The following is a 16813-nucleotide window of genomic DNA, read 5'->3' on the forward strand; positions in this document are numbered from 1 at the left end:
TGAGCCTGGGTGCTGGCGTTGATGGTGAGAGCAGTTAAGTACCTGTTAACATTCCAAACCTTGTGTCTTGTGTTTGATTCTCCTTCCTTGGTTTCTTTTACCCAGTAATTCTGTTTACTCAGGAGTAAGTGTTGACCTTGAGATTGACACACATATCTAGCTGGATGATAAGCCCATTGTGCTCTCTGACTCCACCAGGTAGCACTGCCTCACCTTGGAACCATTGGAATCACCTGTAGAACGAAGCCTAGACCTATGGCTTCTTGTTTAGCCATTGACTTCTAATTTTATTGGGAAGTCAGTGGAAAGAAAGTGGAGGGGGTGGCAAAAGAGTAGTTGCAATTAGAAACCATTGGAGGTACCAGGGAGCAATGCAGTGGGGACAGAGAGAATGATAAACTGAGGAAACATGTGGGTAGAAAGAAGGGGAAGGATTAATGGGACCCAGAGACAGTCAGTGATGGACAGATTGAACCAGGCAGGGCAGTGGGGTTGGTGAGGAGTGAGTGTATTCCTGAAAATTTTAATATGGAATTGGAGGTGAAAGAGGAAAAGAACAGTGAGGTGATGATGACCCCAGGGTGTCCAGGCTGTGCAGTGGGGCAGATAGGGATGCCTTTAGCAAAAGCATTGGTCATCCCTTCAACATCTTATCAGCCCTCTCTCCACCTGCTCAAGCTGTACTAACCTGCACAATCCCACCTCAGGCTGACTAGAGCCTTCAGTATCCCCCTGTTTGTGATGTACAGAGGCTGGCTCTTCTCATTCAACCCATGGTTCCAGTGTCCTCTCCTCTGAGAGGCCTTTTCTGATCACACTGTCTCCTGTGGGCTCTCTGCTTGGCTCTGCTTGGCTCAGCACACTTTTCCTCGCCTGAAACAGTCATTTATAGATTTGTTTGCTTGATTATCTGGGTGTGACAATGCTCAGGAGAGTAAAGACACATGGGTCTGCATCACAGTTTTATTTTCCAATGGCTAAAAGCCTGTTTGTCTCATAGCAGGTGTTGATGAAACATGGAGTAAAAGAACAGGGGTTAAGTGAATGAACATTGGAGAAGTGTGTTTGGGAAAGTGGGCATGCTCACTATTGGAATGCTGAGTTTTCAGTTGCTCCCAGGATATAATATCTGGTGGGCAACTACAAAAAGGCTGGACACCCAAGAATAAGGGAGACACACACGCACGGTGTCCTTTTCCATGGCTGACTTCCTATGAGAGGCCAACATTGAGAGTTGACTGGTTTGGGCACCAATGAGAACAAAGGATTTCTCCTGGTTTATTTGTGCTGAACTTGGACCAGAGTGTTTCTCCTCTGACTTTGCTGTTTTGCTCCTGGTTTGTTCATTCATTCATTCTCTCTCTCACACTCTCTAAGATTTATTTATCTGGCCAACATTGCAGTGTATCAGGTGAAGCCACCACCTGCAACACTGGCATCCCATATGGGTGCGGGTTCGAGACCTGACTGCTCCACTTCTAACTATAGCATATGTGCTGCCGAAGTGAGCACTGCTCCACTTCCAGTCCAGCTCCTGCTAATAACCTGGAAAAGCAGCAGAGGATGTCCCAAGTACTTGAGCTCCTACACTTATGTGGGAGCCCTGGATGAAGCTCCAGGATTCCTGGCCTAGGCCTGGCCTAGCACTGCCTGGTGCCCCCATCTGGGGAGTGATGCAACAGATGGGAGATTTTCTCTTATATCTTTGTCTCTTCTCTATGTGTCTCTGTGAAACTCTAACTTTCAAATATATAACTACATTAAAGATCTGTAAGCAAAACAAACAAACAAGCAAAAAACAAGCATTCAGGCCATCTTGTGCTGTTTTCCAAGGCAAATTAGCAGGCAACTGAATCAAAAGTGGAGCAACCAGGGTCTGGCACAGTAGCCTTATGCACATGCCGGGATCCCATGTGGGCACCGGTTCATGTCCTGGCTGCTCCACACTTCCAAACCAGTTCCTTGCTTGTGGCCTGGGAAAGCAGCTGAGGACCACCCAAAGCTTTGGGACCCTGCACTCATGTGAGAGACCTAGAAACAAGCTCCTGACTCCTGGCTTCACGTTGGCTTAGCTTTAGCTGTTGTATCCACTTGGGGAGTGAATCCAGCAGATAGAAGATCTTTCTCTCTGTATCTCCTTTTCTCCAAAAAAAAAATTTATATATATGTTATATATAATTATATGTTATATTTTATATATATAATTATATATTATATATGTGTGTATATATATATATGGAGCAACCAGTACTTGAACTGCCACTCATGGGGTGCCTGCATCACACAGGCAGTGGCTTAACTCACTGTGCCACAATGTCCTCTCCTGTTCCTTGTTCTTGCTGCTACCCTGGCTTTGGTCCTTTTTTTTTTTTCAACCAGTCTTCACTGTCAATTGAAAGACTGAATACAGACGAAATCCTCTCATCTCTTCCATCTCAAAGGATATCTTGTCCACTTCCAACCCGTTGCGACATGTGTATAATTTCACCCAGGGGCTTGATATGATTTTACTGGATTAGGAAATATTTTCCCTTGCACTTGACTCCCGCTGCATTTTTGTTGGCCTTGTGGCCCTCCTGTCTTCCACAGTATCCAGAAGACTGTCTTCCTTGTACAGGGTCTCCAGCTGCTGAGCAGCTCCAGGACATCCTGGGGGAGGAAGATGAGACTCCCAACCCCACCCTCTTCACAGAGATGGACACTCTGCAGCACGATGGAGACCAGATGGAATGGAAGGAGTCAGCCAGGTGAGCCGGGGGCCTTGGGGGGGGAGGTGGAGGGGCCTCCCACTGCACTCTCTCCCAGTGGGAGCCTGAGCCCTTATCTTATGCCGGGAAGCCCCTGGTCCACAAAGACCCACATGCTGCCTTGGAGTCCAGTGATTGAGCACTCAAGAACAAACAGAAATGCATGGCTTAGTCTTTATCCTCCAAGAAATTAAAATTCAAGTGGGAACGCAAAATAGTCCAGCTTGACACCCTTAGAAAATAATGCAAGGGCACATACTCTTCAATGTCACATGGTTCTAATTCAACGCTAAAGAAGAAGGCATATCAGGAGATTGGGAGTAGGCAGGGAGGCTTCCTGCTGGAGGAGGGATGTTTGCCAAGCACCCTGAGTCTGGTGCAGATGGAGAGGTCTAGTGGGCCGTGGAGGGCTTGGCAGAGTACAGGGCTGGATAAGCAGAGTCCATCCTGGAAGAAAGTGCAGTTAGCAGGAAGTGCTATACGTAGGGAGAGTAGAAGAATCGCCTGGAGCAGAGCCAGGAGAGTCGGGCTAAGGAGTGGTTGGTGCTGCCCAGAGCCCCAGGGCCCAGGGCAGAGTGGCCTCAGAACTGACCTAGGCGGGGCAGCAGTGCCACAAGGAACAGGACAGCAATGGTGAGAGCAACGGGAGGTTCCCCAGGAAGGACACCAGGTCTGGGAGCCAGATACCCCTTTTTGCATTTTCTTCTACTCTACCCTTGCCCCCAAGAAGAAAAATGAATTTGACTTAAATTAACTTATTAAATTAAGATTTAATATGTTTCTAATTAGAGAAATTAAATACTAAAGAATATGATTTGTCAGGTGGGATTGGGCTATGTATGTAGTGCCTCAAGCCATTGTGGTGGCTAAAACTGTTGTACTCCCCCAAGAATCAGTTTGGGCCCCCTTGGGGGCATTAGTGCCATGGAAGAAAATGCATGGACTAACTCCCAGCTGCTGGGCCCTGTCCCTGTGTGGAAGCTGAAGAGCCCCTTCCTGTCAGCCTGTTAGTTAAACCTTCCCATGTCAGCCGTTCACAGGCTCATCTTGTTCTAGCTGCATAGTAACCCAGAGCCGATGGAAGCTACTGTTTCCATTTCACAAACAGGATACTGAGGTGTAGACACCCATGGCCAAAGCGTGTAACCATCTAAGTCTGGGTTCCAGCCCAGGCCTGTCTACTTCTCTAGCCCAAGGGCTTACATGCTTTGTCATGCTCCTGTTCACTTTTCTCAACCACTTCCCTTAGCTTTCCAATTTATAGGGACTCATTTTAAACTTCTAGAAGGAGACAGATCTGGAGGCGATTTTGTTGGATTTCAAGATCAATAGGGGTAGCTTTGGAAACATCTATCTAGGGTTGAGGAGATATAGCAGGATGTTTTAAATAACCAGGGCCAGCCTGGGCTAACTGTGACTTAAAGTACTGAGAGGCTGGGGTCTGAAGCCACTGCCTGCCCAAGGGGTGAATAGAATGCTGGGAAAGGACTCTCAGAGGCCCAGAAGGAGGAGAAAGTGCCTCCCCATCCCAAACCCCATCAGGCAGGATGGGCACCAGAACCCTTGGCAAGAATTGCCAGGGCAGACCTGCAGAAAGAGCCTGTCGCAGGGCCTTGGGACCCTCCCTCACCACAGGCAAGTCACACCTGCTTCTTTCCTCTCACTGAATATACACAGGGGTCTCTGTAATACAGACTCAGAAATGAAACTGCTGAAGTGTAAATGAAGTTCTAGAAGGAAGTGCCAATTGAAAATAGGAAGTGGTCTGGCAGTTGCTAGGTACAAGGAATGGCATGTTTCCCTACAAGGCAGGCTTTCTGAGATCAGCATAGGAGACCTGGAAGGGCCTTGACATAACCTGGCTCGGATGGACCTTGAAAGGACAGTGGTGGCTGATTCCAGGCAGCCCGGAGAGGAGAAGCTGTGGGCCAGCTTGGGCACTGGAGGCAGTAGAGGAGGGAACTGAGGGCCTTTTGCTATGAGTTCCCTTACTCTGCTTCTGCCCTGTGTCCAGTAGGCTTTTCTCCAGCCAGCCCCACCTGGTTTCCTGCTAATTGTTCCAGGCATTACCAGCAGGCCTCCAGGGCAATCAGCAGAAGGGCTTGGCCAGGACCACCGTGGCCTTGAGAGTTCTGTCCGGCTCTCTCCCAGGGAGCTACAGGAGTACAGTTGCAAGGTCAGACTTGTTGGGGACCCATATCACTCCTCAAAGCAAGTGGGCAACCTTTCCTTCTGCCCAATCTGTGGCATCTACCCAAAGGTCTCAGAAGTTTCTAGTATCTGAGAATTAGTAAATCCTTGTGGGTTCTGAGTCTCCTTGGAGTGCCAGCAGAGAATGACAAGGAATGGGAGCAACCCCCTCACAGATACTCAGCCCCATGTGAGCTGCAGGTCCAGTGAGAGTCACATCAAAAGGAATGGGGCAGAGGACCCTTTAATAAAAGCATGTAATTGGCCACAGTGAGTGTTTGCTTTATTGAGTTAGGAGATTAACAGAGTGAAAATCTCAAATCCGCAAGGAATTTTCCCTGGCGGTGCTTTGTCGGGGGTTATTAGTTTGGGGGATGTTTCAGGCCCTTGGAGGAGTCACTCCTGGACGGATTTAAATGGCTTTTTGAGCTCTGCTGAGCCTTTACCCATGCACATAATGGGGACTGTGTGTACAGCACCATTTCTAATGTGATCAATGCTTGTAGGTCAGTCTGTTAGCAAGATAGATTTTTATTAACTCTGTCTCTGTAGCATTCCCATGAGGGAAGTGCAGCTGACTGGTTCCTCTTACTGACCTTGCCTGAAGGGAGGGCTAGGTCCAGTGGGATTCTGGGAGCCGTCCACCCAGAAGTCTGCCCTCCCTCAAACCCACTATTTCCTCAATCCAAAAGGGTGATGAAAAGAGTGAGCCAGGTTGGAACCCGCCCACATGTGGAGGGCCCTTTAGGGTTACTCAAAAATAACCAGAGCTTAGCGCCTTCCAAGAGCTCTGAAAGCAAAATCCAAATTCAAGCCACCTTTGGTCTCAGCTCAGAGTAGCTACAGGAAAGCATACACTTGCCAGAAGGTTCTTAGGAGATATGTATACTATGAGAACATTCCTGCAGTGACCAGGACAGGATAGAAAGAGGGCATGAGAAGTGGGTCAGCTTAGTTGGCTCAAGCCAGATCAATGTGTTTTCCCCACATGCAAGCAGCTATGCTTTCTCATTCTGAGAAGGGTAGAGGAGAAAGCATGAATCTTCTGGCTTAGCTTTGAAAAGGCTCCCAATTTAGATCCTGTACACACCCTCCCAGAGTTATTACCTCTCTTGGCAGAATGTACCCTGAGCCCGAAGGCTGGATCAGAGGCAACCAGGAGAGTGGAGGAAGAATCCCTTGGAACAGGCTGGACACAACGAAAAATCTGCAGAATTTCCCAAAGGCCTGGCTGTAGAGTGAGGAGGAGTGTCTAGGCCTGCCTTGCAGATCCTGGGCAGGCCATGTTGTAGAGATTGGTTGTGATGCTCAGAGCTTCAGAGAGCCACAGCAGGATTTGCTGTGGTAAAGGGATAGGGAAACTATTTGAGAGAGGTGATCTGATTTTAGTGTACAGAGTGGGCAAAGTTAGATCAGTTAGGCCAGCCTCGGTCCAGGTGGAGATTGGAAACCTGGATAAAGATGTTAGCCCTGGGGCTAGAAGGAAGCAGGGAATGGGTTTGAGAAGTATTTAACTGGTGATATTGACAGGACTTGATGACAGACAACATGTGGGGGAAACAGCTAACTGAGGGGATGCTCAGCTTTCCAGCCTGAGAAGTGGGTACCTCATGGGAGCAATTTGGGAAACAGAAGGGGTAGCATGGCTTTGTCGTAGCAGGCATATTTCATTTTATTTTGAGGGTAGTTGATGAAGAGTTCCATTTGAACACACTGTATTTGAGGTTTATAACTAGTGGACAAAGGGGTGTGGAGTTTAATAGGGAAGAATAAATCTGTGAGGCATCAACATTCAGACATAAATCACTCATGGCAAAGGACAAGTTTTCTCTTGAGAACTGTGAATTGAGAAGAGGGACCTCTAAAAACTGCAGCCCTTAAGAACCCAGACTGCCACTTCTTAGACATGGGAGTGGAAGGACATTCAAGCTGGAGGGAGGCACTCATGTCTTCCTAGGAGATGGAGCTCCCAGAGCAGTCTCAGGAGGAGTGAGTGGAGAAAAAAGTCAGAGAGAAGGTGGCTTTGGGTAGGACTCTTGCAAAATAATTTTCTACAAAGGACAGGACTTCAGGCTCTCAGGGGGTCTTGGGTTCAGGGAGGTATTTGGCCTTTGTTTCTGATTATGAGAAATCTGAGCATACTGAATGCTGGAGGGAAGGGACCAGAAGAGAGTGGGTCACAGAGTTAAGAAACAGAGGCACTGCTGGGTGGAGTGGAGCCCCCGAGCAGGTGGAGGGGCTCCTAGCAGGAAGCTGAGAGAGTTCCAGGCTAGTCTGCCATGTGGAGAGAGATGGAATGGGAGAGCAGCCTGGAGGAGCTGTAGGTTGCTGGTGTTCCCATGCCAGGTGCACAGCTCCAGGCCCCATGGCCATCCTGTTGTACTGCAGTAGGGCTATGCGTGGGTATTTATAGTCAGGTGAAGGTTTTTAGGGTTATTTGACTCTCTATGCCTGTGGATCTACCAGTCCTGGGCAATCTCACTATTTCTCATTATCAATCTGTTTTTACGTTCAGTATCTAACTTGGTCCTTCCTTCTCTCATCAAACACTGATACTTATGCTTGGAAAGCTTATGCTTGGAAAGCGGGAAAAGGGGATTTTTTTTAAAAAAAACACCTTTATTTGCTTTAAAAACATAAGACTTCTTGTACAATAAAGCATAAGCATGTTTCATCTACAAAGTCAGAATATCTTCCTCATGGAACACACAGGAAGAAAGGAAAAACACACACATGGCAAAGTAGTCACAGATTACCTCTAAAATAATCAAGACTTTCGGCCAGAAAAACTAATCTTTTGAAAACAAAAGTATAACAATAACAAAAAGCCATATTTCACACCTGGTACTAACAGTAAACATTCATAGTACAAATTTATCTGTTAAAATCAAATTCCTTATTGAAAGTATTAATATCATCAAAATACCCATCGTACTTAAAGCAATTTACAAGCTTATTGCAATCTCAAAATACCAAAGACATTTTTTTCTCATATCTAGAACATTTTTTTAACTATTTTTCGGATTGACATCATTTCATAACAGCCACATTAATCACAGCATGAATAACAACAGCAACAACGTCAACAACAAATTGTAGCACCTTGATTAAGTAATGTGCCACTGAGTAGGCAGCACATACTTAACTAAAAGGAAACACAGAAGTCTCTTAGGAACTATGTTGCCATTGCATACTCCATGGGCACTTGATGAACTCCACTAGAGAAAAGAAATTATTTGGAAGCAAACAAACCGACATAAAAACATCAGAACATCTGAGACACAGCCAAAACAGCCAACAGACTCTCAATGGACTATTGGAGTTACCCTTTCCATGTTGGCTTCCGAAAAGGGGATTTTTAAAAAATATTAATCAGAACCTGAATCAACTCTCAAGTAAGAGGACAAGGTTCTCCTGAGGTTGCAGGGGCTCTGGGCTTCACCCAGGCCTCTCATCTGGTAGCTGTTAAAACACAAAATGGGGGATGTGCTAGACACTTCCAGCTTCCAGTCACTGCTGGAATGTCACTGCTGCACGGCCTAAGACCTGTGCGTGTTGGGGAAGCAGCCGTCCCACTCATGGGGTCAGTCAGGCAGAAGCACAAATCTGCTACGTGACTGACCTAGGCTGATAAGAGTGGACGAGCTGGCAGTGAGTGCAGCAGCAAGGCCAATGAAGTGAGGAGAAATGACAGGGCCTTGTGCCTTCTGGCTCTTCTCCAAAGGCTGGAGTGAGGACAGCTGGAAGCTCCTGAGAAGCCTGGGAGGGTGGTCAGCAGGAGGTACCATCTCCCCAGTCAAAGGCCTTTTTGGAGAGTCCTCAGTCACATTTGCCAGGAGGGGAGTAACCCACCATTAGGCTGCCTTCATGCCAAGAGCCTTGCTTGATTTATCTATGAAGAAACTCAATACCGAAAAGTAGAGAAAAGTGTTGTGAACTCTCATATGCACATTGCTTGCTTCATCAATTATTAAGATTTTATCCTCTACATCTTTTCTTTTTTTTGGGGGGGGCTTACTTTCAGATATTTTCTTTTGTTGCTCACTTTTTCTGGATTATTTATTTATTTATTTATTTGAGAAGCAGAGAGGCAGAGACAAAGTTCCCATCAACCAGTTCGATGCCCTCAATAGCTGGGAATAAGCTAGGCCAAAGCCAGGAGCAAAGAACTCCATCTGACTCTACCATGTAGGTGACAGGGACCCAGCTGCTTGGCTGTCCCCTGCTGCCTCCCAGGGTAAATGTTAGCAGGTAGCTGGAATGTGGAGCGGAGAGCTAGGACCATACCCAGGCACTCCAGTATGGCACACAGGTGTCCCAAGCAGCATACCAAATACCAACCCCTAGAGTGTTTTAAAGACACTCCCAGATGCTACAAACATTTTAGTGCTCACCTCTATGAAATTAGATCTCACAACCACAGTATCTTTCTTTCTCCTAACAAAATTGAAAATAATTCCTTCATATGACTAGAAATTGAATATGGATTCACATTTCTCAAATGGCCTTTACAACATCATTTTGATATTACTTTGTGCAACCAAGAATTTGAAAAAAAAAAAAAAGTCTACACGTTGATTTTGATGACTTTTCTCCCAGCCTGTTAGGATCAGAGCCATCAGACTCTCACAATACCAAAGGAACAATCTCCCCTTTGAGAATCACTTGACACCAGTCACTTTGCACTAAAGTTAAGTCTCCCCATCTGCTTCATCCAGCTCCACCTCCCACACCCTGATCTCAAGTGAGCTGTAGGGGACTGTGCTTGAGGCCCAACGGAGAGGGAAACACTGCTGTCATTGTCAAAACATTTTAAGCTGCAAATAACAGAAGCCCATTGAAGCTACCTTATGCAAAAGGACTGTCAGCAGAATACCCGCAGGGGGCAGTGGGGACTTCATGAGGCACAGAGGCAGTCAGATCTCCAGGGCTGGTCCTGGGACACAGGCTTGTCCTCTCTCTGCTTTCTGTTCCCTGTTTCTCTCAAGGTGTGTTCTTCACTCTGCTGCAGTTGACTTCCTCTGTTTCTTCATAGGTTAAGTAATTTTGGTCATGGGGTTTAATAGATTAGCCTTTGTGAACTCAGCATTAGTCAGCATCCCCAGACCTAATCATCCCTAGGTCACTAAGAAGGCAAATTTCTGTGTCTGGGCTGGGGTGCTACCTCAAAGGGCCTCTGATGTTCATCCCACCCTCCCAGGAGCTTCTGAACTTACATGTAAATTGACCCTCAATCCATGCCTAACTATTCAGCTTTTTATGATTTACAAGCTTTTTAAAGAATTTATTTGGAAGGCAGGGATATGGAGAAACAGGGGATGAGACAAAGATCTTTCACTCCCCAAATGGCCAGAGTTGGGCCAGTGAGAAGCAAGGAACCAGCAGAGTTTTTCCAGTTCGGCCACATGGATGTAGGGGCCCGAGCGCTCAGGTCATCATCTGCTGCTTTCCCAGGTGCATTAGCAAGGAACTGGATTGGAAGTGGACCAGCAGAGCCTTGAATTGGCATCCATATAAGATGCTAGTGTCGCAGGTGGTGGTCCTACTAGCTATACCACCACACTGATCCCAGGTAATTTCTTGCTGCTTTTGTCATCTAAAGATTATCTGGGGATTTCTCAGATACTGTTAGGGAAGTTTTTCATTGGCCTATATGTAAGTTAACCCTGCTCATCTGTTTCTGATGGGAAATTCAGGGTCCTGATAGGACTTTAAACTACCTTTGCTTGCTAATGGAGAAAAATTCACTTTAAGAAATGAATCTGGGCCTGGCGCAATAGCGTAGTGGTTGAAGTCCTCTCCTTGCACTCACTGGGATCCCATATGAGCACTGGTTCTAATCCTGGCAGCCCTGCTTCCCATCCAGATCCCTACTTGTGGCCTGGAAAAGCAGTCGAGCTTGGCCTAAAGCCTTGGGACCCTGCACCCGCATGGGAGACCTGGAAAAACTCCTGGCTCCTGGCTTCAGATTGGCTCAGCTCCAGCCGTTGCAGCCGCTTGGGGAGTGAACCATCAGACGGAAGAGCTTCCTCTGTCTCTGCTCCTCTCTGAATATCTGCCTTTCCAATAAAAATAAATAAATCTTTTAAAAAAAGAAATGTATCTGTGGGACACAGGTTAAGCCAGCTCCTGCATCCCTGGCATCCCATATGGATGCTGGTTCCATCTTGAAACTGGCTACTCCATTTCTGATCCATCTCCCTGTTAATGCACCTGGGAAAACAGCAAAAGATACCCAAGTCCTTAGGCCCCTGAACCCGCATGGGAGAGCCAGAAGCTCCTGACTCCCAGTTTTAGCCTGGTTTTGTCCTGGATGTTGTGGTTGTTTGGAGAGTAAGCCAACAGATGGAAGATTTCTCCCTCTGTCTATAACTCCGCCTTTCAAATGAATAAAAGAGAGGAGGGCGGGGGGAGATTTTATTCTACAGAGGTTACATTTTAAATTTTTTTAAAATTAGAATGCCCTAAGGGAGATTTTTCAAAACAGTTATATGGGACAGGTGTTGTGGTATAGCAAGTAAAACTGCTGTCCATGACACCAGCATCTTATATGAATGCTAGCTCATGTCCTGACTGCTTCAGTTCAAATCCAGTCTCCTGCTAGAGGCCTGGGAAAAGCAGTAGAACATGACCCAAGTGTTTGGGACCCTGAAACCCACATGGAAGACATGGCAGAAGCTCCTGACTCCAGTGTGACCCAGCTCTGGCTGTTGTGTTGCCATCTGTGAATCAAACCAGTAGATTGATGATCTGTCTCTCCCTCTCTATGCAATTTCATTCTCAAATAAATAAATTTTGTTTTCTATTATAAATTTATTTTATTTTTGATAATGTTTATATAGTTGGGAAGGATGTATGGCCATATGGACCAGTGATTAGGGTGGGGAGGGTCAAGGTATGGGGGAAAGCAGATGAGACGATGTTATTTTTTTCTTCCTGTTTCAGGGTGAAGGGAAGAGAGGAGAGGGCTGCTCCCAGCAGCCCAACCACACCAGTACTTGGGGGTGGGGGATAGCCACTTGATGTCACCCTAAGATTCCCAATGTGGAGCATTTTATGAGGGTAGTGCTTAAGTAGCTTTGATAGTTGATTTTGTTGCTCCAAGGTCCATTGGCTGACATAGTCAACCTGAGAGTCTCCGATGCTTGGCTGGGAGAGTTGTCCAATTTGTTCTACCCTCCGTCCTCTGCCTTGGTACTAGACATCCTCTGCAGATGTCAATGAGCTGTCATGTCCCCCATGTGCATCTGGTCATGCCATCCACTATACAGGCTTCAGCAACCAAGGAGGCACAGTTCTGACACATGCATTCCACAGTCAGAACACAGATCTGTGATTTTCTCTGTGGTAGAAGTTTTGAGTCTAGTGGTTTAATTTTGGGAGGTCCCCAAAGAAGCCTTGCCTGAGGTGACCCCAGGCCTGACTTCTGTGTTTGCCAGTCAGTGCGGGGTCGGGCTCAGTCTATCACTGCCATCAGCCTACACACACACTGGTAGTTGCAGTCACCCAGTCAATTCTGTCCCATCCCCCCATCTCATACACCAGCCAATGGATGCTGCATAAATAAGTACAGAAAGAAAGGACATCCCCTGTGGTCAAAACGTCTGTATTCTCAAGATTTTGCTCTTATCTATTCTCACTCAGCAGCTGCCTCCTTGTTTCCTCTTCTCACATATCTGGGTCTTCCTTTTTTAATAATGCGGGTGTCTGATTCTCAGACCCCCTGAGGCTCTAATGTAATCATCTTGGGGTTCAGCCTGAGTTTGGGAATTTGTCAACAGCTCTCAGATGCTTCAAATGAGAACTGCTAATACTAAACCCTGGGTGGTGCATCATCCACAGAGGGTTAACACTGAAGCTCCTTGGGGAGGGCTTTAGCCCTGGTCAGATGCTTTCTGAAGAAGGAGTTGGAGTGTTAGACACCTGGGCTCTGTAACACTGTCTCCCTGTCGTGTCATTAATGGAATAGCAGTGACCTCTAATCATCTCTGTGACCAAGTTCCCCGGGCACAGAGGAGGCTTCAGTTCTGGGCTCCACTTTGCGTGACTGGGAGCTGCTTTCTGTGCCGTGTGACTTTGTAGAGGCCCCATTCCATCCCTCCTAGGAGAGAGGCAGCTGGCGCCCTTCCTTGGCACATACAATGTAGAAGCCTCTGCCACTACCCAGGCCTGAGCAAAATCCCTAAAAGTCTGTTTCTACAACCCAGAGATTTTCTTTCCACTTGACCTGCCTCTCCAACTCTAATTCCTTACTTTTTGAAACCAACTGTGATATAAAGGTCACTTTGCAATGAGTTGATTGGGATTATGTGTTAATCATTTCATCGGGCTTCCCAGCAGTTTCTAAGCCTGGCTTTGGTCTGAGTGTTGTTGTTATTGTTGTTTTAATATTTGTGTATGTATTTGAAAGAGAGTTGCAAAGAGAAACATAGAGGGAGATGCAAAGAAAGAGATGTCCTATTCATTCATTCGCTCTTCAACCCACAACATCCTGGGCTAGGCCAGGATGAAGCTAGGAGCCAGGAACTTCTTCCAGGTCTCCCACATAGGCAACAGGGGCCCAGGCACTTAGGCCATCATCTGCTGCTTTCCGAGGCACATTAGCAGGAAGCTGGATTGGAAGTGGAACAGCCAAGACTTGAAACAGTGCCCTTATGAGATGCCAGTGCTGTAGGCTGTGTCTTAACTTGCTTTTCCACAACCATAGGCCCCAGATGAGCTGTTTAGAAGAGCCAGTTTCTTTATCTAATCTGGAAAATTCAAATTGATAATAAAATGGTATGTGGTGGAATGAAGACCTAGCTTTAGCAAGTACTTAAGGAGAACTGATCTGGGCAAGAGACCATGAAAGAGCATCAAAGAAGAAATGGTGGCCTTGGCCTCGTGAATTGGAATGTCCATGTGAATGTGACATGTGTTATATACTACAACAACAAGAGAATAAGATTGATTATAGTTCATTGGTATTTTAGGCTCTGAGCCTGAAGTTAGGAACTTGACCAAGAACTGGCTATATGACAGAGTTACCTGGGTCCCAACCCAAATGTTGTTATGTGAATTGATCTAGGGCATGACCTATTCACTAAATTTTAAAGCATGTATGATGTTCTAACATGAAACTCAATGTAGGGGGCGTGGCGTGATGATTCAGTGGCTAAATCCTTACCTTGCAAGTGCCAGGATCCCATATGGTCACCAGTTTGTGTCCCAGATGCTCCACTTCCCATCCAGGTCCCAGCTTGTGGCCTGGGAAAGGAGTAGAGGATGGCCCAATGTTTTGGGACCCTGCACCCACATAGGAGATGTGGAAGAACCTCCTGGATCCTGACTCTTGGCTCATGGCTCTGACTGTTGTGATCATTTGGGGAGTGAACCAGTAGGAAGAGCCTCCCTCTGTCTATACTTCTCTCTATAAATCTTCCTTTTTAAAAAAAAGAAAGATGGGCCTGGCGCGGTGGCCTAGTGGCTCAAGTCCTCGCCTTGAACACGCCAGGATCCCATATGGGTACCGGTTCTAATCTCAGCAGCTCCACTTCCCATCCAGCTCCCTGCTTGTGGCCTGGGAAAGCAATGGAGGATGGCCCAAGGCCTTGGGACCCTACACCCGCGTGGGAGACCTGGAGGAAGTTCCTGACTCCTGGCTTCTGACCAGCGTAGCACCGGCTGTTGCGGTCACTTGGGGAGTGAATCATTGGATGGAAGATCTTCCTCTCTGTCTCTCCTCTGTGTATATCTGACTTTGAAATAAATAAATCTTTCAAAAAAAAGAAGAAGGAAAGAAATTAAGTGTAAGGATCATCATCCTAATATGGGATCTTTGTTTTTTAAGATTTATTTCATTAATTTGAAAGGCAGAGCTTCAGAGAGAGAGAGAGAGAGAAGATATTCCATTTTCTGATTCATTCCTCCAAATGGCTGCTGTAGCCAGGGCTAGGTCAGGCTGAAACCAGGAGCCAGGAACTCCTTCTAAATTTTCCACATTGGTGACAGGGATACAAGTCCTTGGACCATCTTCTTCTACTTTCCCAGGTGCATTAGCAGATTGCTGCCTTGGAAATGGAGCAGCCAGGAGTCCCAGCTAGCACTCAGAGGGATGCCTACATTGCAGGTGGCAGCTTAACTCATTGCACTAGAATGCTGCACTACCAGGGCAGTATCTTAAAGTGTGGTCCCTGGATCAACAGCCTCTGGGACTTGGTAGATATATTCAGTGTTGACAACCCTTCCCCTACCCCTGGACCTTCTGAGTCAGAGACTCCAGGGATGAGGACTGCACAGTTTGTATTAGCCAAGTCCTTCAGAGGAGTCTGATGTTTGACAATTGAGGTTCTAGCAGAAATAAGCAGAATACCTGGGAGGGACTTCATGCGGAAGTAGCTCCCTCACTGAACAATGGGAAACAGAGAAATCCCGGAGGTAGTCTGCTGACCAGCAGCGCTCACATCCCTGGGAGCATGTAAGTGTTGAAACTTGGAGCCTTGCAGAACCTGCTGCCACAGAATCTGCCTTTTGGCAGGATTCCCGTGTACTTTAAAGCTTGAGAAACTCTGTTATAGAGTGTGTACTGTGTCTGACTTGCAGCTACAAAATCAGGGAATGATCAGGCTAGGAAGGAGGCCCAGAGAGTCATCTTCCATCTTCAGCTGGTGTTTCCAGAGCCATTCTAAGGGAGAGACCCTGGCCCTTCTGTAATAAGGTCATGCCCCTTGTTATATAAGGACCCTGGGACACTGCTGCACAAAGTTGCACTTTCCCACACTGGGAGCCAGACATATCACATGGTTTTTTGGGGGAATCCATGGCCAGGCTGCCCTAGTGGGGTAACCATTCAGTCTCCATTGTTTTAAAAGATCTCTGCAGGTCATTCTAATGAAGTTTGAAAGTCACTATTGTCCATCTTTGGTTCCCCACGTTTCTTTGTTCATTCAGTGTGGAAGAAGCTACATTTCTAGCAGTAGCCATTAAAAACACATATGTTTAACAGTTCAACATTTAAGTTCCCCAAATAGTTGCAAAGAGGACAAGAGACTTGTCCCTTAATGAACCTGTCTAGTGCCTGGAAACTTTACTGAATTAAGTTCTCAGAGATCTGGTAGCAAATCTAGTCCTAGTATGGCCTTGAAACCAAAGGTACCTTTGGCTTTTCTGCACACTTCGCACAGGCAGGTTGGTGTCTCTGGCTGTGTGTGTATGCAGCTGACAGTGGGCATGAGTTTAAACACAGTACAAATAGTAGAAACCCTGAGAGGTGGAGAAAGCAGTTGTATTTGCTCTGTGGAGTTACTAAGCGGTGTTTAAAAAAGGAGGCACTGACCCCAGCGTGGTGGCCTAGTAGCTCAAGTCCTCACCTCGAACACACCAGAATCCCATATAGGCGCTGGTTCTAATCCCATATAGGCGCTGGTTCTAATCCCAGTGGCAGCACTTCTCATCTACCTCCCTGCTTGTGGCTTGGGAAAGCAGTCAAGGACGGCCCAAAACCTTGGGACCCTGCACCCGTGTGGGAGACCTGGAGAAAGTTCCTGACTCCTGCTTCTGATCGGCACAGCAGCAGCTGTTACGCTCACTTGGGGATGGAAGATCTTCCTCTCTGTCTCTCCTCTCTGTATATCTGACTTTCCAATAAAAATAAATAAATCTTTTTAAAAAATCAAAAATAAAGAGGAGGCACACACTCACTGACTTCTCCTGGAGAGAGCAGCATGTGTACAGAGAGCTGACAAATAGGATTTCAGGGCAGGGAGCCTCCTGGGAGTGTTCAACCCAGGACCTTGCCAAAGGGCCAACCCATATGGCCCCATGCACTAGGCTACCTTACACTTTCAGGTGAGTGAGGAAAGCTCATGGAGTACTAAGGAGTTTTAAGTAACAGAGTA

At 46.7% G+C, this 16813-nt stretch overlaps 1 protein-coding gene across 3 annotated transcripts in view; it reads left to right on the forward strand.

Annotated features, from left to right (window-relative positions):
- The window catches only part of SLC4A5 (solute carrier family 4 member 5), a 70384-nt gene that overhangs the window by 13273 nt on the left and 40298 nt on the right, over positions 1–16813 (forward strand). For all 3 annotated transcript variants that reach the window (XM_058667731.1, XM_058667732.1, XM_004590681.2), the window contains exon 2: positions 2618–2747. In XM_058667731.1, coding sequence (XP_058523714.1) covers positions 2695–2747 — 53 coding nt within the window. In that variant the 5' untranslated portion in view covers positions 2618–2694. The remainder of the gene's footprint in view (positions 1–2617; positions 2748–16813) is intronic.

This window comes from Ochotona princeps, chromosome 8, assembly GCF_030435755.1.
Source record: "Ochotona princeps isolate mOchPri1 chromosome 8, mOchPri1.hap1, whole genome shotgun sequence".
Classification (NCBI taxonomy): Eukaryota; Metazoa; Chordata; class Mammalia; order Lagomorpha; family Ochotonidae; genus Ochotona; species Ochotona princeps.